Source organism: Hirundo rustica, chromosome 6, assembly GCF_015227805.2.
Source record: "Hirundo rustica isolate bHirRus1 chromosome 6, bHirRus1.pri.v3, whole genome shotgun sequence".
Lineage (NCBI taxonomy): Eukaryota > Metazoa > Chordata > Aves > Passeriformes > Hirundinidae > Hirundo > Hirundo rustica.
Genome location: NC_053455.1, coordinates 60670528 through 60694556, shown reverse-complemented (window position 1 = coordinate 60694556; position 24029 = coordinate 60670528). Strand labels below are relative to the sequence as shown.

Below are 24029 nucleotides of genomic sequence, written 5' to 3'. Positions count from 1 at the left end.
AGTTTTTTCTTTTTTTTTAAGTCCCAGCATTCACTTGATGTGATGCTCTCAACCAATTTTTCTTTCATTAAAGCTGAGAAACAGCAAATCTTCCATGGTTTTTTAAGTTTTTCAGATTTGAGAATAAGCATAAAAATGTCTCAGGGACAACTTGACTGGAATAGCAAACCCTTGGATGTCCTCCTGCCTTTCCTTTTTTTTTTTTTTTTTTTTTCTTCCCCTCTCTACTATATCTTGTTTTCAGAAAAAGAAAGGAAGACTGAGAGTTGATTCCCTCCTTCATCCTTAGAGGAAGATTAGCTGGAATACAGTGACTTTGCTTACCCACAAAGGATGCTGAAATGGCTGACCAATGGAGTGAATCAGCAAGTTTGTTTGCAAGAGAAACCTTAATAACTGAAATTTGCAACTTGAACCTGCTGGAGAGGCAGTTATGGAAGAGCAATGCTTCCCATGTCATCACTTTTCCCTTTAATTTAACAAAAAGCTTGCTTATACCTGAAAAACAGAACCCCAGCAAGTAGCTGTGGAAGCATTTGCTTCTTATGGTCCTAACAAATTTACCAGCTCTTTGCATAATTCTGGAATTCTGCAGCTCTTCCCTCATTTGCAGAATATTTTCAAAGTGTGGTAAAGGTCACTTGATCTTTCCCTAAGTTCTCCTGTTGGGTTCCTGAGGGTCTTCATTCCCTCTGCCCCTCATATCCAACCCATCCGTGGCAGCTCTCTGACTGTGGTCTCAACTGATGCAGAGGATCAAGCCACTCAGTGTCTGGGACAGTTATAGACACAGCTCTGGGTGATCTCATCAAAGGAAATCAATTGGGAGAGGAAAGATTTGGGGTTTTTTCCCCTCTTGCTTTGCAGAGTGAAATGCATCTTAAAGCAAAAGAGTGAAAACTTGCAAAAAGCTGGATGTCAGCCTCGGAGTTTCCAGCAGCTGAACGTGGCTTTGGTCCATGTGGACCCAGTTTGATCCTCACTGAAATACCTGGCTTTTACAAAGTCAGGCCAAAACAAAGCAACTTCAGCTCACTTTGCCTAACAAAGATGTACATATTGTGACCAGAAAATACATATATCTGCCTCGTAAAATACAGATCTCCATGTCAATCCCAAAGTGCTCCTGTACACGTAAATAAAGGCATCTTGTTTTTCAAACTCAGGGAGCACAAAGAAGTCTTGATGAGCTGCCTGCTGGCATTATCATCTGTTGCAAATGTTATTTATCCTGAAGGTCAGGATGGTTTGTTCACTTACAAAGCTCAGGTGGTGTAATGTTCCAGCTCTTTAGAACTGACTCAGGGTACGAATGTTTTTAATCATGACACCTTATTTCACATTTTTCATCCTCCCAGCAAGTAGTTCAAATATTTCCTGCAAATATCAGTGTTCTCACTGATGGCAGCAGCATAACCCAAAACCATGGCCTGTAGCAAAGGGCAGGTGCCAGGTGAAACCTGGCTTAATGACTTTGCCTCGATGCAGTGACTTTGCATTAAATTTAGGGACATTCCATTAGAGGTTTATGAAGGAGCTCTGTGTTTGCTTGTGTGGCAGGGGCTTAGTGATATTTTCAACCCTCGGCATGACAGGGGTTGCTCCTACCTGAGACATGTTTACAGCCCCACAAAGGCAACCCACTGCTTGGGAGAAGGTCACTGTGCACTCTGAGTTGGAAAGAACAGATGGGGAATTATTTTGGGCTGAGTAAGGAAAAATAGGCCCTGGAAAGCCATTCTTCTATTCCATTTCAAAACCCATTAATTTTCATGTACAGCAAGTTTCAACAAGAGTTATTACGGACTTTTATCGTCAATGGTGATACAAATGTTTCCCCTCAATTTCCTCCCTTACAAGAAGCTTCATTCAAGTCTAAATCTTCGCCAGCTGTACTCAGGATCAATGATCTGTCAAATTCTCTGCCTTCAATAATAGATAAAATTTTGAATACCTAAAAAGCTGCTGAGCATGGGAGATATGTGGGAAGTTCCTAGAACCTCATGATCTTTTTCACCACAGCACTCCCCTCTGCCTCGATTGTGCACGTGGAGTTCTCAGTCTGATTTTCACTTTGGATAAAACCCGACAAACAGAGGAACACTTTGCAGCTTACACCGTAAGGGCCTCGGAATAACTTCTAATTTAATGTTGTAACTCCAGTCAGAGTGAACAAATAGCTCAGAGCAGGATGTTGCTAAGCAATGTGGCACCCAGGTTTACACAGGACCAGGGAGGAGAAGATGAGGGTCGAACAAGGAGCTGTGGATGTGGAAGTTCCCTGCTCACCAGGAAGAACTCCTGCCTTGCTACGCTGTTGCATGCGTCTAAAATACAACGTTCAACTACAAATTCAAAAGTACAAAGGAAAAGTTACTTAGAGACACCACATCACTTTTAACAGGAGTACCAGATTTAGCAACTGAACTTGTGGTACTGTATCAGAATGTATAGATATAATAAAACAAATATCGTATATAAAATGTCAAAATAATTTATAGATATGGCTAGAGATACTTTGCATTGATGACTGCTAAGTAATGCAGGATTCAGAGCCAGGCCACAGGATAATTAATTTTCAAGCAGGAGAAAGTATCACAATCGGTTTGAATGCTTACTCCTAGGGAACCTACTCTGTTATTCCAAACGATTAAGATGATAGCAGCAGGAAAGGAACCAAATCCAAATATTTCTACTTTTTAGAAAGTATGGAAGGTAGTTGCCCTTACAGCATTGTGTAGACACATAAGGGCAATTACTTGATATGAACGCATTTGAAAATCCATGCTGCAACCTTAAACACTCCTGGAAATTAGAACAAATTGCTGAGAATGCTGAGAATCAATTTTTCTAAGAAAGCACTAAAAATCAGATATTATATGTTAGGCAATGCATATAAAGATGGTACCAGATATTGAGAAAAGCAACAGAACTGTGCAAAGTTTTTAAAATAATTCTATTTTCCAGGCATTTTAGTGATGGAGGTCACGTAGAACCTTTCCATTCCTGCCACTAGCACTTCAAAACTTCATTAAAGCTCCACACAACACCTCCAAAATGAACTCCATTCTTGGACCTTGACTGTCCAGCCAGTTTCTCACCAGCTTACCTGGGGTTTGGCTGCTTCTGCATCCTCACAGGGAAAAGCACCCCAGACATTTCATTTCAAAATGTACCCCTTCAACTACGCTCAAAAAGCTGAAGCTTATCAAGGAATGTAGGATTTGACAAGAATTCCACATTGCTACACAAGACGCTGCTGACAACTCCTCCTCCTTTGCAGAGAGCAGCTACAACCAAAACCCCAAACTGAGCTGACCACAACTGAGAAGCCTTATTTTACACAAGGCTCAAAGCCCACGTCCCTTCAGTTCCACGCTGTACCAAGAGGGTTTTTTTGGTTTTGTTTTTTTTTCCCTGCTGCAGGTTTCCATGGAAATGCATCAGTCACTAATCTAAATAAGTGCGGCTGAAGGACGCCTGAAAACCTGGAGCAATTACGCATGCCATTAGGGGAACAGAATATGATTCAGCCCAGCTATTAGAAATGTGCCACAGCTATCACTTCTATATTTTGTTGCAGAGTTCTAAAAACAATACTGCTTTTTATATATATATATATTTTTTAAACCCACTCCTTTGCTGCTTATAAGAGGGAGGAAAAAAAAAAAGAAAAAGCAATAAAAACACTGCTCACGTAATGACCACACGGTGAAGTCAGACAGTAACTGTTGCAAAACACAAATGGAGTTGATGCCACACATTTGTTTTGCCATGAAAATCCACAGGACCTAAAACTTCTCTCTGGTCAAAGAGACTTCACTTGAGTCATTTCGATGAGTAATAAGAGAGTGAAAGCTTTGATCTGCATTAAAGGGATAATGAGCCTTAAAACAACAGATGTAAATACAATTTCTGATCAATGCAATAATAAACATCCACGTGCAACCATGGCACACAGCTCAGGCACTGCTGAGTCTTGGCTGATCACAGAGGATCATGGAATCATTAAGGTTGGAAAAGCCTTCTGAGGTCACTGAGTCCAAACGTTCCTGCAGCACTGCCAAGGCCACCACTAACCCACGTCCCCCCCAAGTGCCACATCCACGTGGCTTTTAAGTATCTCAGGCTTCAGTACCAATGTTCCAATGCCTGGCAACACTTTGCGTGAAGAAATTCTCCCTAATATCCAATCTGAGCCTTCCCTGGCCCTACCTGAAGCCGTTTCCTCTTGTCCTGTCCTTTGTTCCCTGGGAGCAGAGCCCGATCCCACCTGGCTGCCCCCTCCTGTCAGGGAATTGTGGAGAGCCAGAAGGTGCCTCCAGAAACCTTCTTTTCCCCAGCTTGAACCAACCTCCCCATCTCCCTCAGACACTTCTGATACTCCAGACCCTCCCCAAGCCCCATTCCCACTGCTTTGGACTCAACCTGTTCCTACTTCATGTCCCACAGGAAAACTTCAAAAGCTGTGGAACAAGGACTGTGCTGGTGATTCTGAACAAATGTTTTGAGAGTGATTTCAGACTATCTGAACTTAGTGTTACTACCCCATTATTTTTCCAATTTCCCTTACTCTTGAAGAATGATCTGATAAAACACTGGGAAAAAAAAAAAAATCAAAAGCTTTCACATTCTAATGACAATTTTGTCAAGTTCTGCTTGTGTGTGTGTCACATTTTGCAGAAAATGTCTCCCAAGTGGTTGTCATTCTATATAAAAAGTGAGGTGACTGAACAAACAGTGCTGCTCCAAAGTCTGGAGCGCAGATTGGAGACGGGCTGTCTGTGCTACCTGTGTGTACACCAGCAGCGTGTAGTCCCCGTGCCAAATCTACTCAAAATAAATGCAATTTCTGCCAATAAACACTGCAATTAGACCTCAAACAGGAGGAACTGAGGAGGAGGAAACACACTTGTGCAGGAAAAGGCCTCTCAAATGATTAATGTGGTATTTCTAGACCGCAGCTGAGCACTCTCCATCTATACTGGGAACACCTACACTGGGAACATCAACTGAAGGAAGCCCTAAGGAGATGGAGAACTGGGGTTTTTACCTGCCTGGGGTTCTCCTTGCTGACACCAAGCCACCACTGGGAATAAAGTCTAATTAATTAGATTCAAATTCATGGGATGTAAAAACCAGAATGAGGGGGGGGGAAAAAAGGGGAAGGGGCATAAATATACATTAAGAGCGTGAAAAGACCATACTAAAAATCAGCCAGAAATATATATATATATTATCCTTCCTGTTATCTTTTGGTTCGTTAGTCCTTAAAATTTCACTTAATGCCTTTTCTTCGTCTGCTGAAGTCTTCACAAAAAGGAGCAGAAAGTAGGTCTTCCTTTTCAAATCTGACAATCTTTTATCTACACCTCAAGCCAGGCCCTTTCAAGTTTCATTTTTTACCAGTTAGTTGAACCTAGATTAAGAATTTCTTTTAAATGTGACAGTAAAATTGTTTTCGAAGCTAAGATTTTTGAGTTCTTCTATGACAGAGACTGAAGACGTTTTATTTATAACACACTTTAGTAACCCTCATGAATGGATCACTAGAAAATTAAATGGCTTTTGGTTGTGCACTGGTTAAATTGAAGAGTGGTTTGTCCAGTTTTCCCCAAGATCCAGTGAAGGTTGAAAAAAGTGGATGATTTTACACAAATTTGGAACGATATCTGGACATGCAATTGTAGGATAAACACTTGTAATACAAGTATTACAAAAATTAAACATAATATAATTCAGTTAATGCAACTAGGATGAAATTGCCTAAATAGACATGGAAATCATCCCTGAAATGGATCACATAAAAGACCAGCTTATTGCTGTGGGTCAACATTCATGAAGTTTCTCCCCAGAAAAGCTTTGCAATTTAGAGAACGAGGTACCTGAGGCACAGGGAGTGCAAACAGCATCCCAGAGACCACAGCAAACACCGAAGGCAGGCAAGAAACCTGGTTTAAAGTTGTGCAGCTGAAAAAGCACCTGATCTTTAAGCTTGGAAATTCAATGATAAAAATGTATACTTGTTTGATTGTTACAGAAATGTCAAATCCCATTTTCAAGGCGCCCAAAGGTTACAAAACCAGGAATGGCAAACTAAACATGTAATTTCCAGATGTTTTCTGCAAGCCTAAATTACTAATTCTTGGAAGCAAGCAGTGATATGGAAATCAATTCTCCTAAGACTGACATATTCCTGAAACTCCATTATGTATCCTGCTTAATGCCTATAAACTAATAATAAGGGGGAAAAAAAAAAAAAAAAAAGGAATAAAGGAATTATGCTGCATCTTTGTACTCATGAGATTTTTAGTTATGAGATTTGTAAAATGTTATAACTGAAGAAATCAAATGGTCTGGGTATTTCCTAAAGAGAATTGATGTAAAAAGCTTGAATATCTCAGCTGACATACAAAACCTCCTAAAACCACTCTGAAACATGCAATGTGAAAATGTGAAAATGCAGCCTTGACCTCTTAGACGCTTTTATAATGTGGACTTTGTGACTGCTCAAATTTGAATGGAAAAAGGCAAACTAAGAGAAGTGGGAGAGATTTTGAATTTGTGATTTTTTTCTTCTGCAGTGGTGTCTCAAAGATGGGATGCACTTAATTGAGATCTCCACTTAGTAGGTTTATTCCTTCTAAAAATGTAATTGAGTGTATTAAACCCACCTGGATTAGCTATCTCTCTGTGTTTGACAATCCCACTCCCACCTTCTCCCCCTGCTCCCTCTTCTTTATCTCCTTCTCACATATAAATTGCACCTCAGAATAACCAAACTTAATCCACAAAGAGGCCATGCAAATCTAATCCTCCAAATATATCACTAAAAAAAAATCCCAGTTCATTATTTACCCTAATCCTGCACACAGACAGCACAAGACATAATCACCTCACAGGGATGACAATTTGCACAGTTTGAAGAGTTCTTTTGACACTCAGAAAGCTCCAACTGGTTAAACAATCACTCTTTCATGCATCACTGTCTAATTACTCTTCACAGGACTGCCACGGCACCTCAACTTATCGCCATACACCTCCAGCATTTCAGGAGAAAATGGACAAATAACTGCTTTTAGGTAATCTCCTGCTTCATCTCACAACCTGAAGCCGACGACTTGTCGCCTCAAGAACAATGTGATGTCAAAACTTTAAGAAAATACTGTTTTAAAAGAAGCCTCATCTAGAAATGGGTAACGGGAATGAGGCAGATAAAGGTAGATTTGCTGTTCTCAGTGTGGGATTTAGAGCTAACTGCTGTTCTGCCAGCTTTAGATGCATTTTGATTTGTTTTGTTGGCCTGTAATCACAAAAATCAATTGCAATGTTGTGTGTTGACAGCAGCAGCAGCCCAGCTCCACTGAGGTGTTTTCAGGACTGGGAATCAGCTGCTCCCCCCAGAACCCAAATAGGAATAACACTGATTTTTTTGAAGATTTTTCTCCACAAAATGTCATAAACTGAAATACTGCTGGAACATATCAATTCCTAATCCTGTCTCTAGATACAAAACACTCAAAATAGGTAGGAACTAAGACAACCTGCCTTTCATCCAAGGATATTCTAGGTAAAGGCAGCAATCCATCATTTAATTTTAACAGTGTTTACTTTACTAAGAACGCTTCAAAGATCTGAAGAGTTTTTCCCCCCCAGATGTTATGCTGAATGCCATCTGCTTTATTCCTGAAAGAATAAAAGCCATCATACATTTTGCTTCGAGATAAAGTGGAGCAGAGTGGTCATTAGCCAAAAAAAATACCAGAGAAATGAGGAGTTTCCTGAATACAAAATTAGAGATCTAATGAAAGGGACTTCTTTACCCAAAAAATCAAGATATTAGAAATCAGAGGAAGAAAAGAAAAGACCTCATCAGCTTTGTGGAAAGCACAAAATATAGAGAGGAGAAAAACTCCCTCTAAATTTTATAAATTGAGTGTAATTTAAATGCATATTTTTGACTGACAAAAAATCCCAGAGGACACTTCCCAGGCCAAAGTCTCTCCGTTGTATTTTGGTTCTATTTTAGAAACTGTGCTTATGGATCTGTTTTCTTTCCCTCCATTATCCGAGCTAACAAAAATTTCTAAACTAAACTTTGAAATTTTGCTCACTGGAATTTTTGCTCCACTGCACAAATCAACATTTCAAGATGCCCTCCTCTGTAAGAGGCACTTACTAAAGACATTTTAGAAAACCACCTAACTTTTAGCATTTTCAACAGCCTGAAGCAGCGAGAACCATTTGGAATAAGCAACAGCAATCAGAGATTATGAGATCTCCTGTCATATCCACACATCAATCTGGAAACAGAATTTAGCTCCAGATTTATCCAGCTCTGCAGTTTGAAGCTGCAGCCAGGGACACAACCTCAGAACAGGGTTCCTCCCCTTATCACCAGTGAGGTTACAGGCACTGGGAAGCCCCAAATGATGCCTTTGATCACCTGAGATCTCAAAGTTATTCCCAAGAAAAGAGAAAGTGATTTTGTGTTATTTCTGCCCAGTCAAGCACAGCAGTGATAAGATGATATCCCGTTCCAATCTGTTTCATAGTTTCTCCCAGTCAAAGCTCGTGTCGCTTCCTTCCACACCTATTTTAAGGATTTCTGCAGCAGTTCTCCCTTTGCAGCGTTATTTGCCCACTGCACAACATCCTGCATGGCCATTAAGTAGCTATTAAGGCTGTGTACTTTACTTTGGCATTTACGCTGTGCATAAAAAGATTAAAGGACCATCAACCACTCTCTTTTCATTTAATTATTTCTACTCCGTTGGCTGTATTTCCAGTGCATTATGCAAAGTGATGGAATCCTACTACTACTATAAAAAACATTTTTTATTCCTAGTGGACAGGACTGTAACAAATAACACACAACTGCTTATTTCAGACCACTACAATACAGATTTGCTCTGAGTGCTTCCCAGGACACAACAGTTTTCTCTGATTATCTCCTCCATGATTTATCACACATATACAATCTGTACCTGAAGTCATCCACTCACACCTTCACACACAGAAACTGCTGGAAACAACTGCAGCAGCAAAGTTCATGTGAATTTTCACTTTTACACCATCCCCCTGAGGTAAGACATTTATTCAACACTTATTCATTTCTCTCAGACACCTTTTGGCCTCATCTCCAGTGACCTCCTTGGCAATATTCGTATTTTCACCACATTTTCTCCCCACACTCTACATCTGGACAAACACATGGGAAAAGGACGAGCCAGAGCCACTGTCAAAAATTCCTGAATGTTACCAAAACTCCCTTCAACCTGCTTGTACCTGAGCCCGCCCTGTGTGTCCACCAACACGGATAGAGCAGCTTAAGCAGGTTATCAGAGCTTTCTGCCTCTGACACTCACACCTTCTGTGTTTCAGGAAAACAAGCAGCTCCCTTGGCTTTAAAATAAAGTATTTCTGAGTGTGCACTGTTTTCATGCAAGGGGGAGTGATTGTAGGCTCCTTGAAAGGCACTGGGAGCGAAGCAAACACACAGGGATGAAGGCAACAGGAGTTATATTTAACAGCCTTAGAACTCACGCTGTTCTGCACTGCTAAAGCTCTGGCTTATTTTATTTTAAATGAATGCATTTTTGCATTATATACTTTTCAAAGAGTTTGCATACTGCTGGGGTAACAAATCTATCGTGGAGGTAAGATTAAAAACCAGCATCTCTTCCCTGCCATGGCAACTGAGAGGACTGAATCCAAGAGAGGTCCCTCATGCTGCTGCCAACAAGGAAACAATTTGGGTGATGGATCCCACAGCATCATGGATACAAACCCATTGCAGACCAGCTCTGCCACAGGGTGAAAGGGAAACAGGCAGCTGACACCATTCCCAAAGGATTCAACTTCTGTGGGAAGAGTGCAGGAGGAGATTTCTAAGAGCACAGGCCATTTATTGAGTGAAAACAGTGATTCTTGCTCTAAGGGTCATCCTGTAAGAAATTCAGGTGAAAACACTGGGTAATCTGTGAGTGACAGATCCTTCTTGCTGTGTGAGAAGCAAAAAAAGGAAAAAAAAAAACAACAAAAACACCAAAACAAGCTCTAGACACATAGACAAGCACTGGGGAGAAGACGTCTGCAAAAAAACTTTTCTCAAATGCATTTAACATTTAGAGGGTTATTATCACAATTTTACAGAACAGCTCCAGATAGGAAAAAAGAAGGTGTCCATGGTTTGGAGGATTACTAAATAAAAGATGCAAGCCACACTGACTTTGGATGACATGGAAATGTTTAATAAACACTTCACTGCACTCAAATCCCACTCTCTGATAGTCACACTGTTTGTTCTTTAGTTTAAGAGGACTGCCACCTACTGAGTTACCCTCACCTTCAGCTGGTTTTAGGAAAGAGATCAACATTACCTTCAAATCAAGAGAATTTGGACAGCAGCTTTTATGTAATTCTACATAAAAATATAAAAAGGTATCTTAATTTGTAAGGATTAGAGTGCTGGACACCTTCTTTGCTGCAGAAGCTGCTTTGGTATTAACCTGGAAATCCTTGCTGGTAACTGCTGACTGGTTGCTTTCAGTTTTAACTACTTTGAAGATGTGATTTTATCTGGAATATTTCCTAGTGATCGACTATCATCTGTAAGAAGTGTGGAAAAAAACCCACAAATTACAGATTCCTAGATGTGCGTTCCTACATAATCTAAAAATTTCCACAGATATTACCCCGAAAATCAGGTAATGTCTACAAACCATTATTAGAATTCAAGATCAACCCCACTGCTCAGAAAGCACAAAAAATACAGAAACACAGCTTCCTTCCCCGCTGTCTCCTGCTGCCTTGGCTTGTCCTTTCTTAAGTTTTTTTTTAATATCCAGGCAGAAATAAGAGCGAACTGACGCGAGGCTGAGCACAAGCGAAACGTTAGAGAAGATTTTCCCCTAAATTCGGTACCCAAAGATGCCATCTAGTGATCACCTACTGAATGCAGGGGCTGCTCCCGAAAACGCAGCTCAGAGCACATCAACTGTGAGAGGCATCTCCACCACTCTGCGTGAGTGTGAGAACCACAAGGGTTGAATGGTGTTTTTATTCAAGGACATCCCTTGGCACATGTGTCAATCCTTCCGTGCTCCAGTCGTTCCATCCGGAACGGGGCTTCTGGCTCAGGGAACATTTCTGGCATTCCGTGTCCGTGTGCATCCACAAACAGCAGAACACTGAGGCATTCACTGTTCCCCACCATTTCCAGCCAGGAAAGGTCCAGTCTGCTCTTGCTACCCACACGTATCAGTTTTGACTTTACTTGGAAAAAAAGTAATTTTTGGATGGCAGCTGACGGGATCAGAGCGCTGGCTCTGGCACAACACAGCCTGGGAGAGAGAAGGATTCTAATCCCAAATTTTGGTGAGCCAGGAATGTGGGACCAAGTCAAAGAAGAAACCTCACTAGGGATGGCTCTCTGGAAAACTTCAGTCCAGTCTGACAGCCAAGAGAAACTCCTTCAATGATGATGATACCGGCTACTAGGAAATGTAAAGAAAAGCTTTTGCACAGCATCAGGTGCACACTGGTGACCTTATCCTGAATTTAAACAAGAGCCACAGAAGAGCTGTACACACACACAGCATCCAGAAGTCGAATCAGAGAGTGAAATTCAAGTTTGGATTGTAGCTATTTAAAATTCCGCTGCTGTAGGGCAGGGTAATTGATTTTCTGTAAGGAAAAAGGTGCAATCAGCACGTTCGGGATGTAGGAAGGCTTTGGAATATTGATGTCCCAGATAAAGATACCAGAACTGTCCGATTTATTGAGCTCCTAATCAGGTGCTTCAGATTTTAGGATACTAATGGAACAAATTGATTCTTGTAATGCAATATATTAACTTCAAAAAACCCTGACTTAAATATCACCATACAAATCATTACATAGCCCATCAAATGCATGTAATAACAATTCAGAATACGTTCTTCCTTCCCAGATGCTGAAAAACATTCAGCACCAGGTCGTGTATTACACACATTTGGAAGATGATCTATAGGGTATCTTTGACTTTTTCACTTCAGTATAGCTCAGCAAGAAAATCAGGGGAAAAAAACAACAAGGAAGAGAAAAATCAGCACCAGTCATTGGTGTTTTCACATGAAAGCCTGATCATGTAAGCAAAATTAGTATTGCAAAATCAGGTAAAACCTGATTTAGGGCATCAAAAGTGAATACTTGAAATACAAACAGCATGTTCACATGTCAGAGGAGGGAAAACCACAATGTTTTATAGTGCAGGTTTCAGAAAAAACATTTAAAATGTACCTTTGCAAGATAAAGACTTCTCAAAAAAAAAAAAAAAAAAAAAAAAAAAAAAAAAAAAAAAAAAACAAAAACCAAACTACTTTTAAAACAGTATAGGTTTAAAATTAAAGCTGTAAAGTATCTTTTATCAGCAATGATACAATTTTTAAGTGTCTAAATGCTTGGTATCAGCCACATTTCCAGAAAAATGCAGTTTAGCTCCAGAAAAACAACCAGTTTCCAGGAATTCATGGGCCTCTCACGTTTATGAACAGCAACAATGTTAACTCATAACCCTTCATACGTGTTTGGGAAAACATTAAAACCACTCTTACGTGTTTTAGGGGGTGGGGTGAAATGGGTATCTTATTTTCATTCTCCTTCAAGGACATATTTGCAACCTTTACCTTAAACTTGCCTATAAGAGACTACATGGGCAAATTAACTTAATCTAAAGGTATGAAGAAGTTAGAAGGGATTAAAAAAGAAATAAATTAGAATGACCGGGATTGTGGCAATTTAAATTCACACCTGCAGTTCAAACTACTTCTCAAGCCTCTCACAACCTTTTAGTGACGCAAAACTCTTGGTTATGCCAGTCTGTGTCTGCCAAACCCGAGCAGATGATAGGGCTTGGTGTGGGCAAGCCAAACTGGGAATTCAGTAATATCTAGGCAATAACCCCTTCAAGCTGATTGATTTCCATACAAAACTATCTGTTGTTGCGGTCACTGTGGTTTCACTGTGCTTTGAAATGAGAGCTGAAAGTCAAACCATAAATCTGCCACTAAGTGACAGGTTGCATCCTCTGGAGCCTGCACCATAAAAGGCTTTTTCAGAGTTAAGCTGCAAGTTCTGGTTTAAAACCCAAAACAACCGCTGTTCTCCCAAATGCTTCCCAGAACAAGATTCCAGCAATCAGGGATAAGTGGTATTTTAAGCCTACCCATTTCAGTGCCCGAGTAATCTGTTTGAGCTATCTGAAACAGGAGGATTATTAAGGGAAAATCCTCATCAGGGTGAATCCTGTTAGAAAGCCCAGATCCCGTTTTCCCTGTGTGCATGACAGTACCTGTGATCCTGCTGCCAGCTGTTTCCCTTCTATTCTGCCAACATCTGGGAATATTGGATGCTTTTTCAAGCTTGTCCCTCATAAATGACACAACTTGAAATTTATCCCTCTTTATAGTTGCACTGGAAAACACTGGGAGAATCCCAAAATTATGTGTGCTTAATGACACATGAAACATCTCATCGATGTTGTTTCCATATGGTACAACCTAAGAAACTGGATGGTGTTTTTCTAGGAAAATTCTTAATATCTTTTGATTCTGAGCAGATCTGATGGTAGATTTTACATGCTGCCTTATTTGTCACTCCAGAAGAAGGACAACCAACTATTTATTGAATCTCTGCTTTTAAAGGATTCAGTAATATGTCTTAAATTGGATCAAAACAGCCTAGCAAGAACTTTCTGAAGTGCTTGGCTGATTAACTTAAGTATTTCCACTTAACTTTTAAATGTGATGAGTTGCAGCATCCTCCAAAGAAAGGTCAGGACTTCAAAAAATTCTAAAGATTTACTTTTGAACAAGAGTATTTATGAATACAATTCAGTCTTCCAGCTCTGTCAACAGGGTGAAACCTCACTGAATCTCCAAATCCAGGAACTATGGTGCAGCTCATTATAGTTCAACTTCAGTATTTTTTATTTTCAGGACTGAATCCTAAAACACTTATCAAAATGAATGCTTAAAAACATCTCTGGAGAGGCAAAGCTTCTCATTAAATAATCAGTATCACCTGCATTTATTAGATAATAAGACATACGCTAATAAACTCAACACCAGTTTGATGAGGAGAAGTTCAGTAATATTTAACAGTTCTCTTCCCAGACATAGCCTGATTAAATCCAAGTTTGGGTTCAAGGTTACTTAGACTTTAGACACAGAAGTCACTATTTTAGGAACAATTTACAGAAAGTTTTGCACACAAACTAAACTAAAAATATGTATGTGTTTCCCATCTTAGTGACAGCATTAAAAGCACAGGTAAAAACACGCATTGTTTTCTAATCAAAACATTAAAATAAATGAGGAAGGGTAGCATAAGGAGTTCAAGCTTCCATTTGCAAGCAAACTACACCCTTAAGGTTTGTTTTCTAAAGAATGAAACAAGAATCTTCAATTTGTCCTTCTCCGGGGCAAGCTCTTAGCAAAAATCTATAACATTAGAAACATCCTCTGCTTCTTAAAATTAACTATTTCTGGCATTATTTCTTCTGTCAGTCTTTTGTTTGCTGCATGTAGCTGTGTCCTGTCCTTGGATGATAAAATCTTAGCATGAAAACTTAGGGTTTTTGGGAAAGTGTCTTGGATTTTCCTATCTGTATTTGCATTTTTCTCTCAAACAGTGGCCTAGGGCCTCAAAATCTCCTATGAGATCAACCCAAAGGAGAGGTTTGATCCTGGCAAAATAAAAGGAAAAGTATAATCTGTAAGGATTCACAGTCAGGAAAGGAACTATTTTCCCTCTTTTTGAAGTCTTGACTGGCAAATGTTAATATAACATTTTAAAAATAGCTTTATAACGTACCGGAAATATGAGATACAGATATGTTATATTTCATTTCCTTAAACTACTAATGTATTGTACAGTATGTCCAATATAATTACATTTATTATTTTCAGGAGAGAAGCCTAAATATAGAACTATTTTCAATGTCTCTCTAGACAGCACTAAACTAATTCTTGATGTGTGCAAAACAGCACTGCAAGCATGGAGAAAAGACTCCGTGGTTGTTGTGTAATTAGAGTTGAATCCTTGGCTACAAAAAAATGCAATTCAGTGCTTTTTGGTTGTAAATCATCCACAAAATCAGCTTGACTTTCACAGCCACGTTTTATATTTGTGGACTGACTGGAGGGTTGAGAAAGTTGATGGACATCTTCCATTTGAGTTCAGAAAACAAAGCCCAAGTTTCAAACTCAGCTACAAACACATTTTCGTGTGTAAATAACAAAACCAGCTTACACTGCCATTTAAAATTCAATCCATTTTGCGAATTCACAGTTGGGAACATTCACTCAGGTCTGTCTGTTTTACCTGAAGACCAATAATCTATTTCTGACCCCAGAGTGTCCCTTTAGCACTGATCTATAACAAAATGAGCTGAGCTCTCTAGCAAGGGAGGGAAGCAAAGAGCAGCGCCGCAACTTCAGAACAGAACATGGATTTTCTGGCAGCTGCTCTGTTTAGGCATCATTCTCCTGATCACCTCCAGCACTGCCATACTTCAAGCAGCTGCTCCATCATCTTCCTTAAATTAAGAAGAATTTCATCTCAGCTAACTGGGGGGTGTTTCAAAGAGTTTTCAGGCTCTGTTGTCAAGCCTTTTATCTGAGCCATTAAAAATCAGAAGGGAAAAAAAAGCCCCAATGTGTCATTTAGTACAGCAGAAAAAGATGATTTATCAACACTTTTGGAATATGTGCAGATCTAAGGTTTGTCTTGCTTTTTTTTTTTTCCAAAGTTGCTTTTTAAAGTGCTAGGTCATGCTAAATGTAATGAGTTAGATGAATTACGGTATTTTATTTAATCCCAAGAGATAGCCAGAATGATTTCAACACAAGTCATGCTCTCATATTAATAATATTTACACAGGTGCATCAGAGAATCCTGGTTAAACAGAATTTCAGGGGGAAAAAAATGGATGCTAAATCAAAGCAAAAGCTATTGCTACTGTCATTTAAGATACTTGGAGAAAGCAAAAAGATCAACTATAGTTGATCACAGATCCATAAGATAACACAAGGTATCACTAATTTTAAAAATAATAAAAGAAAATTATTGGTATAGAGATGTTGGCATTAAAATATGTATTATTTATGAAATTTGAAATGCCCCAGAATTCCAGGAGGTGAGCGCTTCAGAGTTTTGTCTACTAATAGTCGTTAAGAACTGCCAGGTTTGTGAAAATTTGAATAGCTCAAAACAGATTTTCATGGGTTGAAAAAACCGCATTATATGAGTAGTTTCCACAGGAACAACCGTGAATCACAAAATTAGGTATTACTCCTAGGTTTTTAGCACATTGCAGAGCAGAGCTGATCAAATTCTGCCACAAGCTGAAGTATTCTCTCTTAAACCAATAATTGGGCTTAAATTCCCCAGGAGGCTCCATCACTTCATAAATCATTCACTCATAGCTTTAACTTTTCGGCGCTTCTACAGTAATTTGTAACATTAGACATCTCTGATGTCTCTATCTGCTCTCAGATTTGAAAATATTCCATGGGCTGTGATTTTGAACAGAAAATGGGAATGCATCACTGAAAATAAAAGGAATAAACCATCACAGTAACTCCTTTCTTGAGACACCCCTCAAGAGTTTGCACTTCTTTGATCCTCTATGGTGTGACAGATGATTTCTTGAGGGGAAAAAAAATGCAGAAAGAACCAGGAGACGAAAAATTCCCCACCTGCATGTCCGATTTCACACGGCAGCAATCCCAGATGCACTGGAAATGTTGAGTTTCCTACCACGTAACTCTCATTTTATATAGCTATGCAATTTATTTTTAGCCTGTTCCAATGCTTTGGAGAGTTGTGCTGCTCCTTTCCAGCTGATTAAAGTTATTCCTAAGTGGCTCTTAGCAAGCATGGAAATGGGAGTGAAAGGGATGAAGTATCAGCTGCGAAGCTCAGACAGTAAAATATTATGAATTAAAAATTACTTATTCAGAGATAAGCATGCAGACAGCCTTACATTCTCTACAAGCTCTAGACATAGGCTTGCCTTTTTTCTTTTTTTTTTTCTTTTTTTTTTTTTTTTTAATATATTTATTTGAATAAATTTTTTGATGTTTTGGCTTTATGCAGTCCTCAAAACCTGGACAAATGATGAAATTATTAGCATGCAATCTTTCATTTTCCTCTTCCTACAAACCAGGCTGGTATCATTATTTGAGGAATGGGTCAGTAGACCCAGTCTTCCCAAGGATTTCTAACACACACTCCAGTTAGAGTAAGAAATCTCTATCGCATCTTGCTCAGAAGATCAAGACTGAAAGCAAGAAAGGCCTTTCGAGGCACCTTTGGCCAGAGAGGACACCCAGCAGGTTGTGTGGGAAGCAGGTGGCTCCCTTCCATAGCCAGCCTGCAGATAAAAACATCTCCCCAGTTACCTCTGCCTCCCAATTCCCACTATTATTGAGTGATGATTCATTCCAGAGCCTTCTCCCAAACTGCTGTTTATCATTGCTGGGAACACAAATGCCTCGCTCAGCAAAGCTAAAGTGCAGAAACTTGCTGAGGTTCATTCTTTGAATTTCCATTACTTGAGACCAAAAAGTGGGGTTGATTTACATCCTCAGCAGCAGAGAGTTGTCAGAATTAGTTGATTATTACTGCACCAAGCTCCTGTGTCAGCTGGGCTTTGTGGGCTGGCTTGCCAGTACCTCACATCTTGTTCTTTGCATTGATTTTTTTTTTTCTTTTTCTTTTTCCTTTTTTTTTGTTTCATTTCAGTATAGTTTTCCCACTGATTGATGGAGGAGAGTGCAGTTTAAGCAAAAATATGGTACAAGGCATATTCCTGGTCTTTCTAAAGCATAAATCAGACACAGAATATCTTTGTGGACAATCGCTGCATTGAGGGTTGTCATCCATTCCCTTTTTTTTTTTTAATGACAGATTTATCCATGGGAAACATTATGTGGCAGGAAATCACTCCTCAAAAGATGAAATTGTTCAGAATCCCGTGAGCCAGGTTGTGCAAAACACGGAAGCAAAGCAAGAAAGAATATTTCAGAGGTCAGAGCTTTGGTGATCGCATGTTCAGGAGCCTGACTAGGATTACAAAGATATCATATAATGAAGGTGTAACAGTCATCTCTTGAGTTTTCAACTCATTTGAAATGGCTGCCTTTGCATCTGCATCACAGCACACTCTCTCAACTACATGTCAGGCCACCTTGCCTTTTAAATTTGATTTTAATTTGTGTTTATATTCTCTTGGCCGTATTCAGTCCAGCCTGCACTGTCGAGTCAGAACACGTTTCCCAGCTCTCAGAACTTCTCAGCTCCTTACGCTACTGCCATGACAATGTTTGTGATTTAACTTTCCCAACAAAAATATCTGTCCTTCACATACATAAACTTATTTTATACTTCCTCCATTTAGTCCTTCCAGCTGCAGCAATGTCTTGTCCTTAACTGCTGCTGCTCAAGCCAAACAGTTTAAGTTGCACAATAATTCTATCACAGATACACAGGTACCTTCTACTCAAGGTGAAATCTTGAGGAAGGAGAATTTATCAAAATTTATTATCAAAACCCTTGAGGTGCTCATTTGGTGAGATACCATCTCCTCTGTCTCGTTGCAACCCAGTTCTTTCTAGTGGTTTCCAAAGTTATCTGTGCATAGAATTTTTCAGAGTTTTAATAATCAACCTTAAATATTTCTATGTATTCTTCAGTTGCCTTTCTAGCTAAAATTTAGCCAGAACTGCTCGTAAAAAATCAGGAAAAATTTGTTAAAAAGGATTTTGCTAGTCTGGGTCATTTATAAAAGGAAGGTCATTTGGGTTGAATGAAAAGGGTTTTTGTTTTCTGGGTTTTTTTCCCTTCCATTGCTATGTTTAACATGAAATCACAGAATCAATTATATGGGCTGAGGCACTGGTTTTACATATGGATATCTATTGTGTCCAGACAGAAAATTTGGGAAACCAAAAGGGTTTTCTCATGTCCTTCTGGAATGCCAGTATGGATGTCAGCACCTCAAACCACAGCAAAGCATCTTTCCTTCTTGCAGGAAGACACATCCATTTTCTAGCAGCCTGGCTGACTCGATTGCCTGGGAAGGTGTTGCGCTAATTATAAAAAGGGATGGTGGAAACGAGGAACAAATCTGGTTTTACTGAACACACAGGGCGTTAAAAACCAAGAACGGGGAAAACAGACAATCCTGTGCTCCAGAAACAGCAAAAGGATGGGGTTTATAACACAGCTTGGACTTGGTTGGTAACTTCTGGGATGGAGAGGGAATGCTGGATAAGGATTGCTGCAGCTTCTGCTTGTAACACGGGTGTGAGGTTACACAGGTGAAAAAGAAACTCCAAGGGAACTCTGCTACTCCTGGATAATCTGTCATTATGTTTTCAAGTTGCTGGGAACTCAGGAATGAGGGGTTCCAAACAAAAGCAAACAAAAGCACAGGTGCTGTGCTCACGAAAGGGCTGGACGGGGCACTCTGGCTGGTTGGCAGGGTGGTCTCGGTGACTCCTGAGGTCTTTTCCTGACCCAAATATTCTGTGCCTCTGTGCCACTGGGGACGGGAAATGCCAGTCTGGAGTCCTGGCAGAGTCTGCAGTGACACTAGAGGTCAGCACGGGCACAGCTCCGTGGGCAGCGTGGGCTAGGGAATGTGAGCGGTGCGTGCCACAGTGCCCAGGACTGGCACAGCTCGGGATGCTCAGATCAGATCCTTTCCTGGAAAAAAAGAGCTCTGCTAGGTGTATCCCAAGGCCACGGGATAGAAAAAGGCATGAAGGAAGCTATGGAATGAAAACTCATCCTGAGGAAATATTAAAAATGAGGCTGGAACTCAAGGAAGGGAGCACTGAGGAGGCCGAGAGTTGAAAGACAGCAAGGATCACATGGACACGCTGAGTCTGCCTTCATTTCAGTATCATTTGGAAAATCTGGGAGTTCTTCAGGCACCTTAGGTAGGGAGGAATAATTAACAATAAAGCTGGACTGTAGTTAAAGAAAAGTAATAAAATGTAATACCTTCTGATAGAAGAAAAGCAAACAGAAACATCTAAAATTAAAGCAGGAGAAACTTCTTTTCAACTTACCCAGAACATTTTAGCAAAAAAAGAAAAAAAATCTATTTTAACATATTTTGGAATAGGAAGACATTTCAGAATGGAATTGGCTCATTACTGAATAACACAAGATAACTGTCAATGCAAAAAGAGTAAACATGTGACATTTGTATTCTGTGTTTGAGCAGGTAAAATGCAAGATGATGTGCCAACCTCATCTGAGGGAGTGCTTCTCTCAGAATAATTCTGGGGAATGTTAAAAACTGGCTACAAAGGCTACGCTTCTTAAAATGAGGTAACACAAAGGTTTTGTTTGAAAGAATTTTTTTAAAAGCAGGTAAAAGGATTTAGCAAGCCACAAAATTGATTTTCTTTGTTGTTCTTTTTCCATTGGATCTCAAAATGTCGAGGGAACTTCTTTAGACGGGAAAGCAGCAGGTCCTGTGCCAGTGCTATTAAAGGACAAATGAAACAACCTGGATAATTAGGAGCCCATAGTCCTGGCATCAACCCTAGCAAAATAATGGAGCAATTCCTACAAGTCTCAATTAATGAAGGATTAAAGAAGGGATGTAGAATTAATGCCAGTCAATATGATTTTTTTGGAAAACAGAACCTGCCAAGCTGGCACGGTGTCCTTGAAGAGAGCACAGAAACCAGGTGCCGTTCCATCCTGCCCACTTCCAGAGAATAGCTGGGACTGCAATAAAGTTCCCTAAAAACTGAACGTTCCTTGGAAGAGAGATTATAACATCAGCCTGGCATGAAACACCTGCCCAGCAGTTTTACTGGGCCTGGAGTGTTTAATTGGAGTTTGTTTTTTCCAAGAATTGTTCCTCTTCCCTTCACTCACGGCGTGCGATTGACAAGCCTCTATTAAACACAATTGTTCAAACTTAATAGCAAATGGAAACTGCTGGAAGAAATGTTCCTAAATCTTGTTGAGGGGAAAGAAACGTTGCTGTGGTGCTGGTGTGGAAAAGGCTGAGTCTGAGCTTCATTTCCTCCACATTGAAATGATCTACTTTCTAAATCATTATCATAAGAAGTTCAGCTGCTTTGCAAAGACCACGATGCAAATTCTTGCAAGTGGCACAAGTTTGTGATGTTTCTCAGCTGATGTTCTTTCAGCAATCCCAGCAGACCTAATTTAATTTCTAATCATTTCACCATGCCTAACACATTTTTCTAAATTACTTCTGCATTTGTACTCAGAGGGAATACTGGCTGATTTTTGCTTATAAAGCTTTCCCCCTTCATTCCCATTGTTTCCTATGCAGAGGGAATGCACAGAGCAATTCTGTGATCAGCTGCTTTCACTCCACGCCATATTTCAATAATAATATGGCACATACTGTGCATTCCATATATTTCATTTCCCTCCCAACTCCAACCTCTATCACATTACTCACAGAGTCTCCTTCTGGGTGCGGGAATTTTTTTGAGACAGCCCAGCAAAATACGGAAGTGCACAAGTTCACTGCTAGAGAAAATGTGTCCCTTTTGTTCCCATTTAATTACATTTTCATCCTTTTTAGAGAAGAAGAATGGCATATTGAAAGCCTTAAGCTATGTTAGCATTATTATTCCCACCGTACCATAAGCAAACAGGAAAACAATCGGAAAGAAGGCAGTAGTTATAAATTACAGTAAATGTCTGGTGCTTTGCCAGACACATGGCATAAGTCTTCATAATTTCATGTCAGAAAATTTGTAACATGCTTCTGTTTATATTCTTTTCTTGCTTCCAGCTTTCATAATCCTTTTGTATCTCTTTTGACAATTCTTCTCTTAATTGTTGTGTTCCTTTGAATGATCAAAGAAATTCTTGCTCAAAAAACAATCATCATCTATTAAGCAATCCTGTCACATACTGAATTTACCTCCTGAAGTAATTATCAAGGAAGTCTTTAAGGCTTTGTAACAAACAGGTTTGGTTACTTTCTCTTCAAAATCATTAAAAAGATGTAAACTTCTTTCTTATCTTAGAACCTCACTTAATGTCCTCCTCAGAATTCTCCTCAGATTTGGAGACAAATGGACAACTCAAATGTAGTGCAGGGTTACTGTTCCTACAATGGGCAACTCCAGCCTCACTCTTCCTCTTGTTTAATCCACCTCCATCTCTAAATTCTGACTTTTCTTGAGCCCTTTGAAGAACTACACAACTGTTCTCCCTCTGTTCTCAGAGCCTGGATCCATTCTCTCCAAATATTAGATCTGGGTTTGCCTCCTCTTCTTTTCCCCTCTCAAAAGGGAAATAAAAAAGGAAGCACAACTTCTACACACAGGGGAAAAAAAAAAAAAAAAAAAAAAAAAAAGTATACCTTGCAGTTTATAATGACATGCATAAAAGAAAAACATCTATAAATGAATGATACGACGTATAAATTTTAGTGTATCACCTGTGCGATGCCAGAAGTTCTTAATCAATACAACAGAGATCTAAAAACACATCAATAGCTGATTTCAAACTGCATACACTCCTGGAGAACATTAATTATATTCTCAGAGCTCATTTATAATGAGCTTTTAATTAGAGAGGATGTCCTCACATCTTAATTCTTAAAAGCAGAGAAATTATGAGATGGTAGGTAATTCTTAAAATAACCTGCTTTCATGTAGATTTCTTTCTCTTTTATTTTACCGAGACTATAAAGGCTCCTTGCTTAAAGTCACTTGTGGCTATACCCGTGTCTGATAAAGGAGGATTCCATTTCCTTTGTCATCAGTAAGGATGGGTGTGGGATATCCCACTAAAGGCATGCAGGAAAAGGTCAACAGGGCTGTGCACAAGAGCTAAATGCATTGTATGCCCCCCTCAGATTGGGAGATGACCGGCCAGGCTTTTTTCCCTTATTTTATTGTCTCATTAGACATACTCCCACAATTTAGAAAATAAATTTCAAAACAAATAAATAAATAAACAAACAAACAAATAAATAACACATTATCCTATATAAAATGCCTGCACACAGCTCTGTGTAAAAGCCTTGGTACTGCCCAGCGCAGTTCCTCATGAGAAAGTCTGTTTGCTTGGACGGCAAAATCCAATCAATAAACCCACTCGCATTTTTTAATTCAGCAGCTCAGCCTTATCCAACTCTCCCGTTTCTAGCAGTGCACAAGGGCCCTGATGTCTCTGCTGGGATTTGTCACCTCAGGGTTCAACCGGAGCTCGATGTGATTACCTGGTTTGCTTTCATTTGGTTTGCACTGAACCTCTTCCACGCACTCTGCAGGAAACCAGCCAATATGTCCCCGGGTGCTGCCTTCCCAGAATCCACCTTCTCCGATGCTCAGCACTAAACAGGGCAGACACAGGCAGCGTTATTACACTTTGCCTCCTCGCACAAATACACATTACACATTCAGCGATCGCTGAAAACAAGCAAACGTTGTGCAATAACTAATGTTGCCACCTCCAAAATGGGCACAGAGTAACCTTTAGGAGCCCCACTCAGTCTTTGTAACCACTCCCCAAATTTTTCTTTTTACCACAAGTTTCCTTGGCCTTCACAAAATTGTTTCCATTTTCAGTGTTCTCATTGCTAGATTAGTCGAGGATAAACGCATGGTAATACCACTACCAAAAAAACCACAGTCTTGTCTGCTCAAATGAACCCATTGTAAAACTGCACCCACACTGAAATGGATTTTAATAACACATAAATTGATATCTCCTGCTTTTCCTGCCTCCCAAGGAAACATGTTATTTGATTTAGTGGGCAGCTCCAAGGATTTGCAATGCAGGTTGAATAATATGATTTAAGAGTTTGAATACACAGCAAACACTTGAACCTCCCATAGGTGAGACCCAAAATGGAGATGTCTTTTGAAACATTTCAATGGGTTTTTTTCCTCAATAGAAGGAAATAACAATATGGAGGAGAATGATCGGTCAATAGGAGAAAAAGCTTTTCTCTGGCACTTCTA

General features: G+C 39.7%; 1 protein-coding gene across 2 annotated transcripts in view; it reads right to left on the bottom strand.

The window, feature by feature from the left end:
* The window catches only part of SHANK2 (SH3 and multiple ankyrin repeat domains 2), a 274396-nt gene that overhangs the window by 136090 nt on the left and 114277 nt on the right, over positions 1-24029 (bottom strand). For both annotated transcript variants that reach the window (XM_058420947.1, XM_040067120.1), the window contains one exon: positions 23285-23398. In XM_058420947.1, the coding sequence (XP_058276930.1) occupies positions 23285-23398 (114 nt within the window). The remainder of the gene's footprint in view (positions 1-23284; positions 23399-24029) is intronic.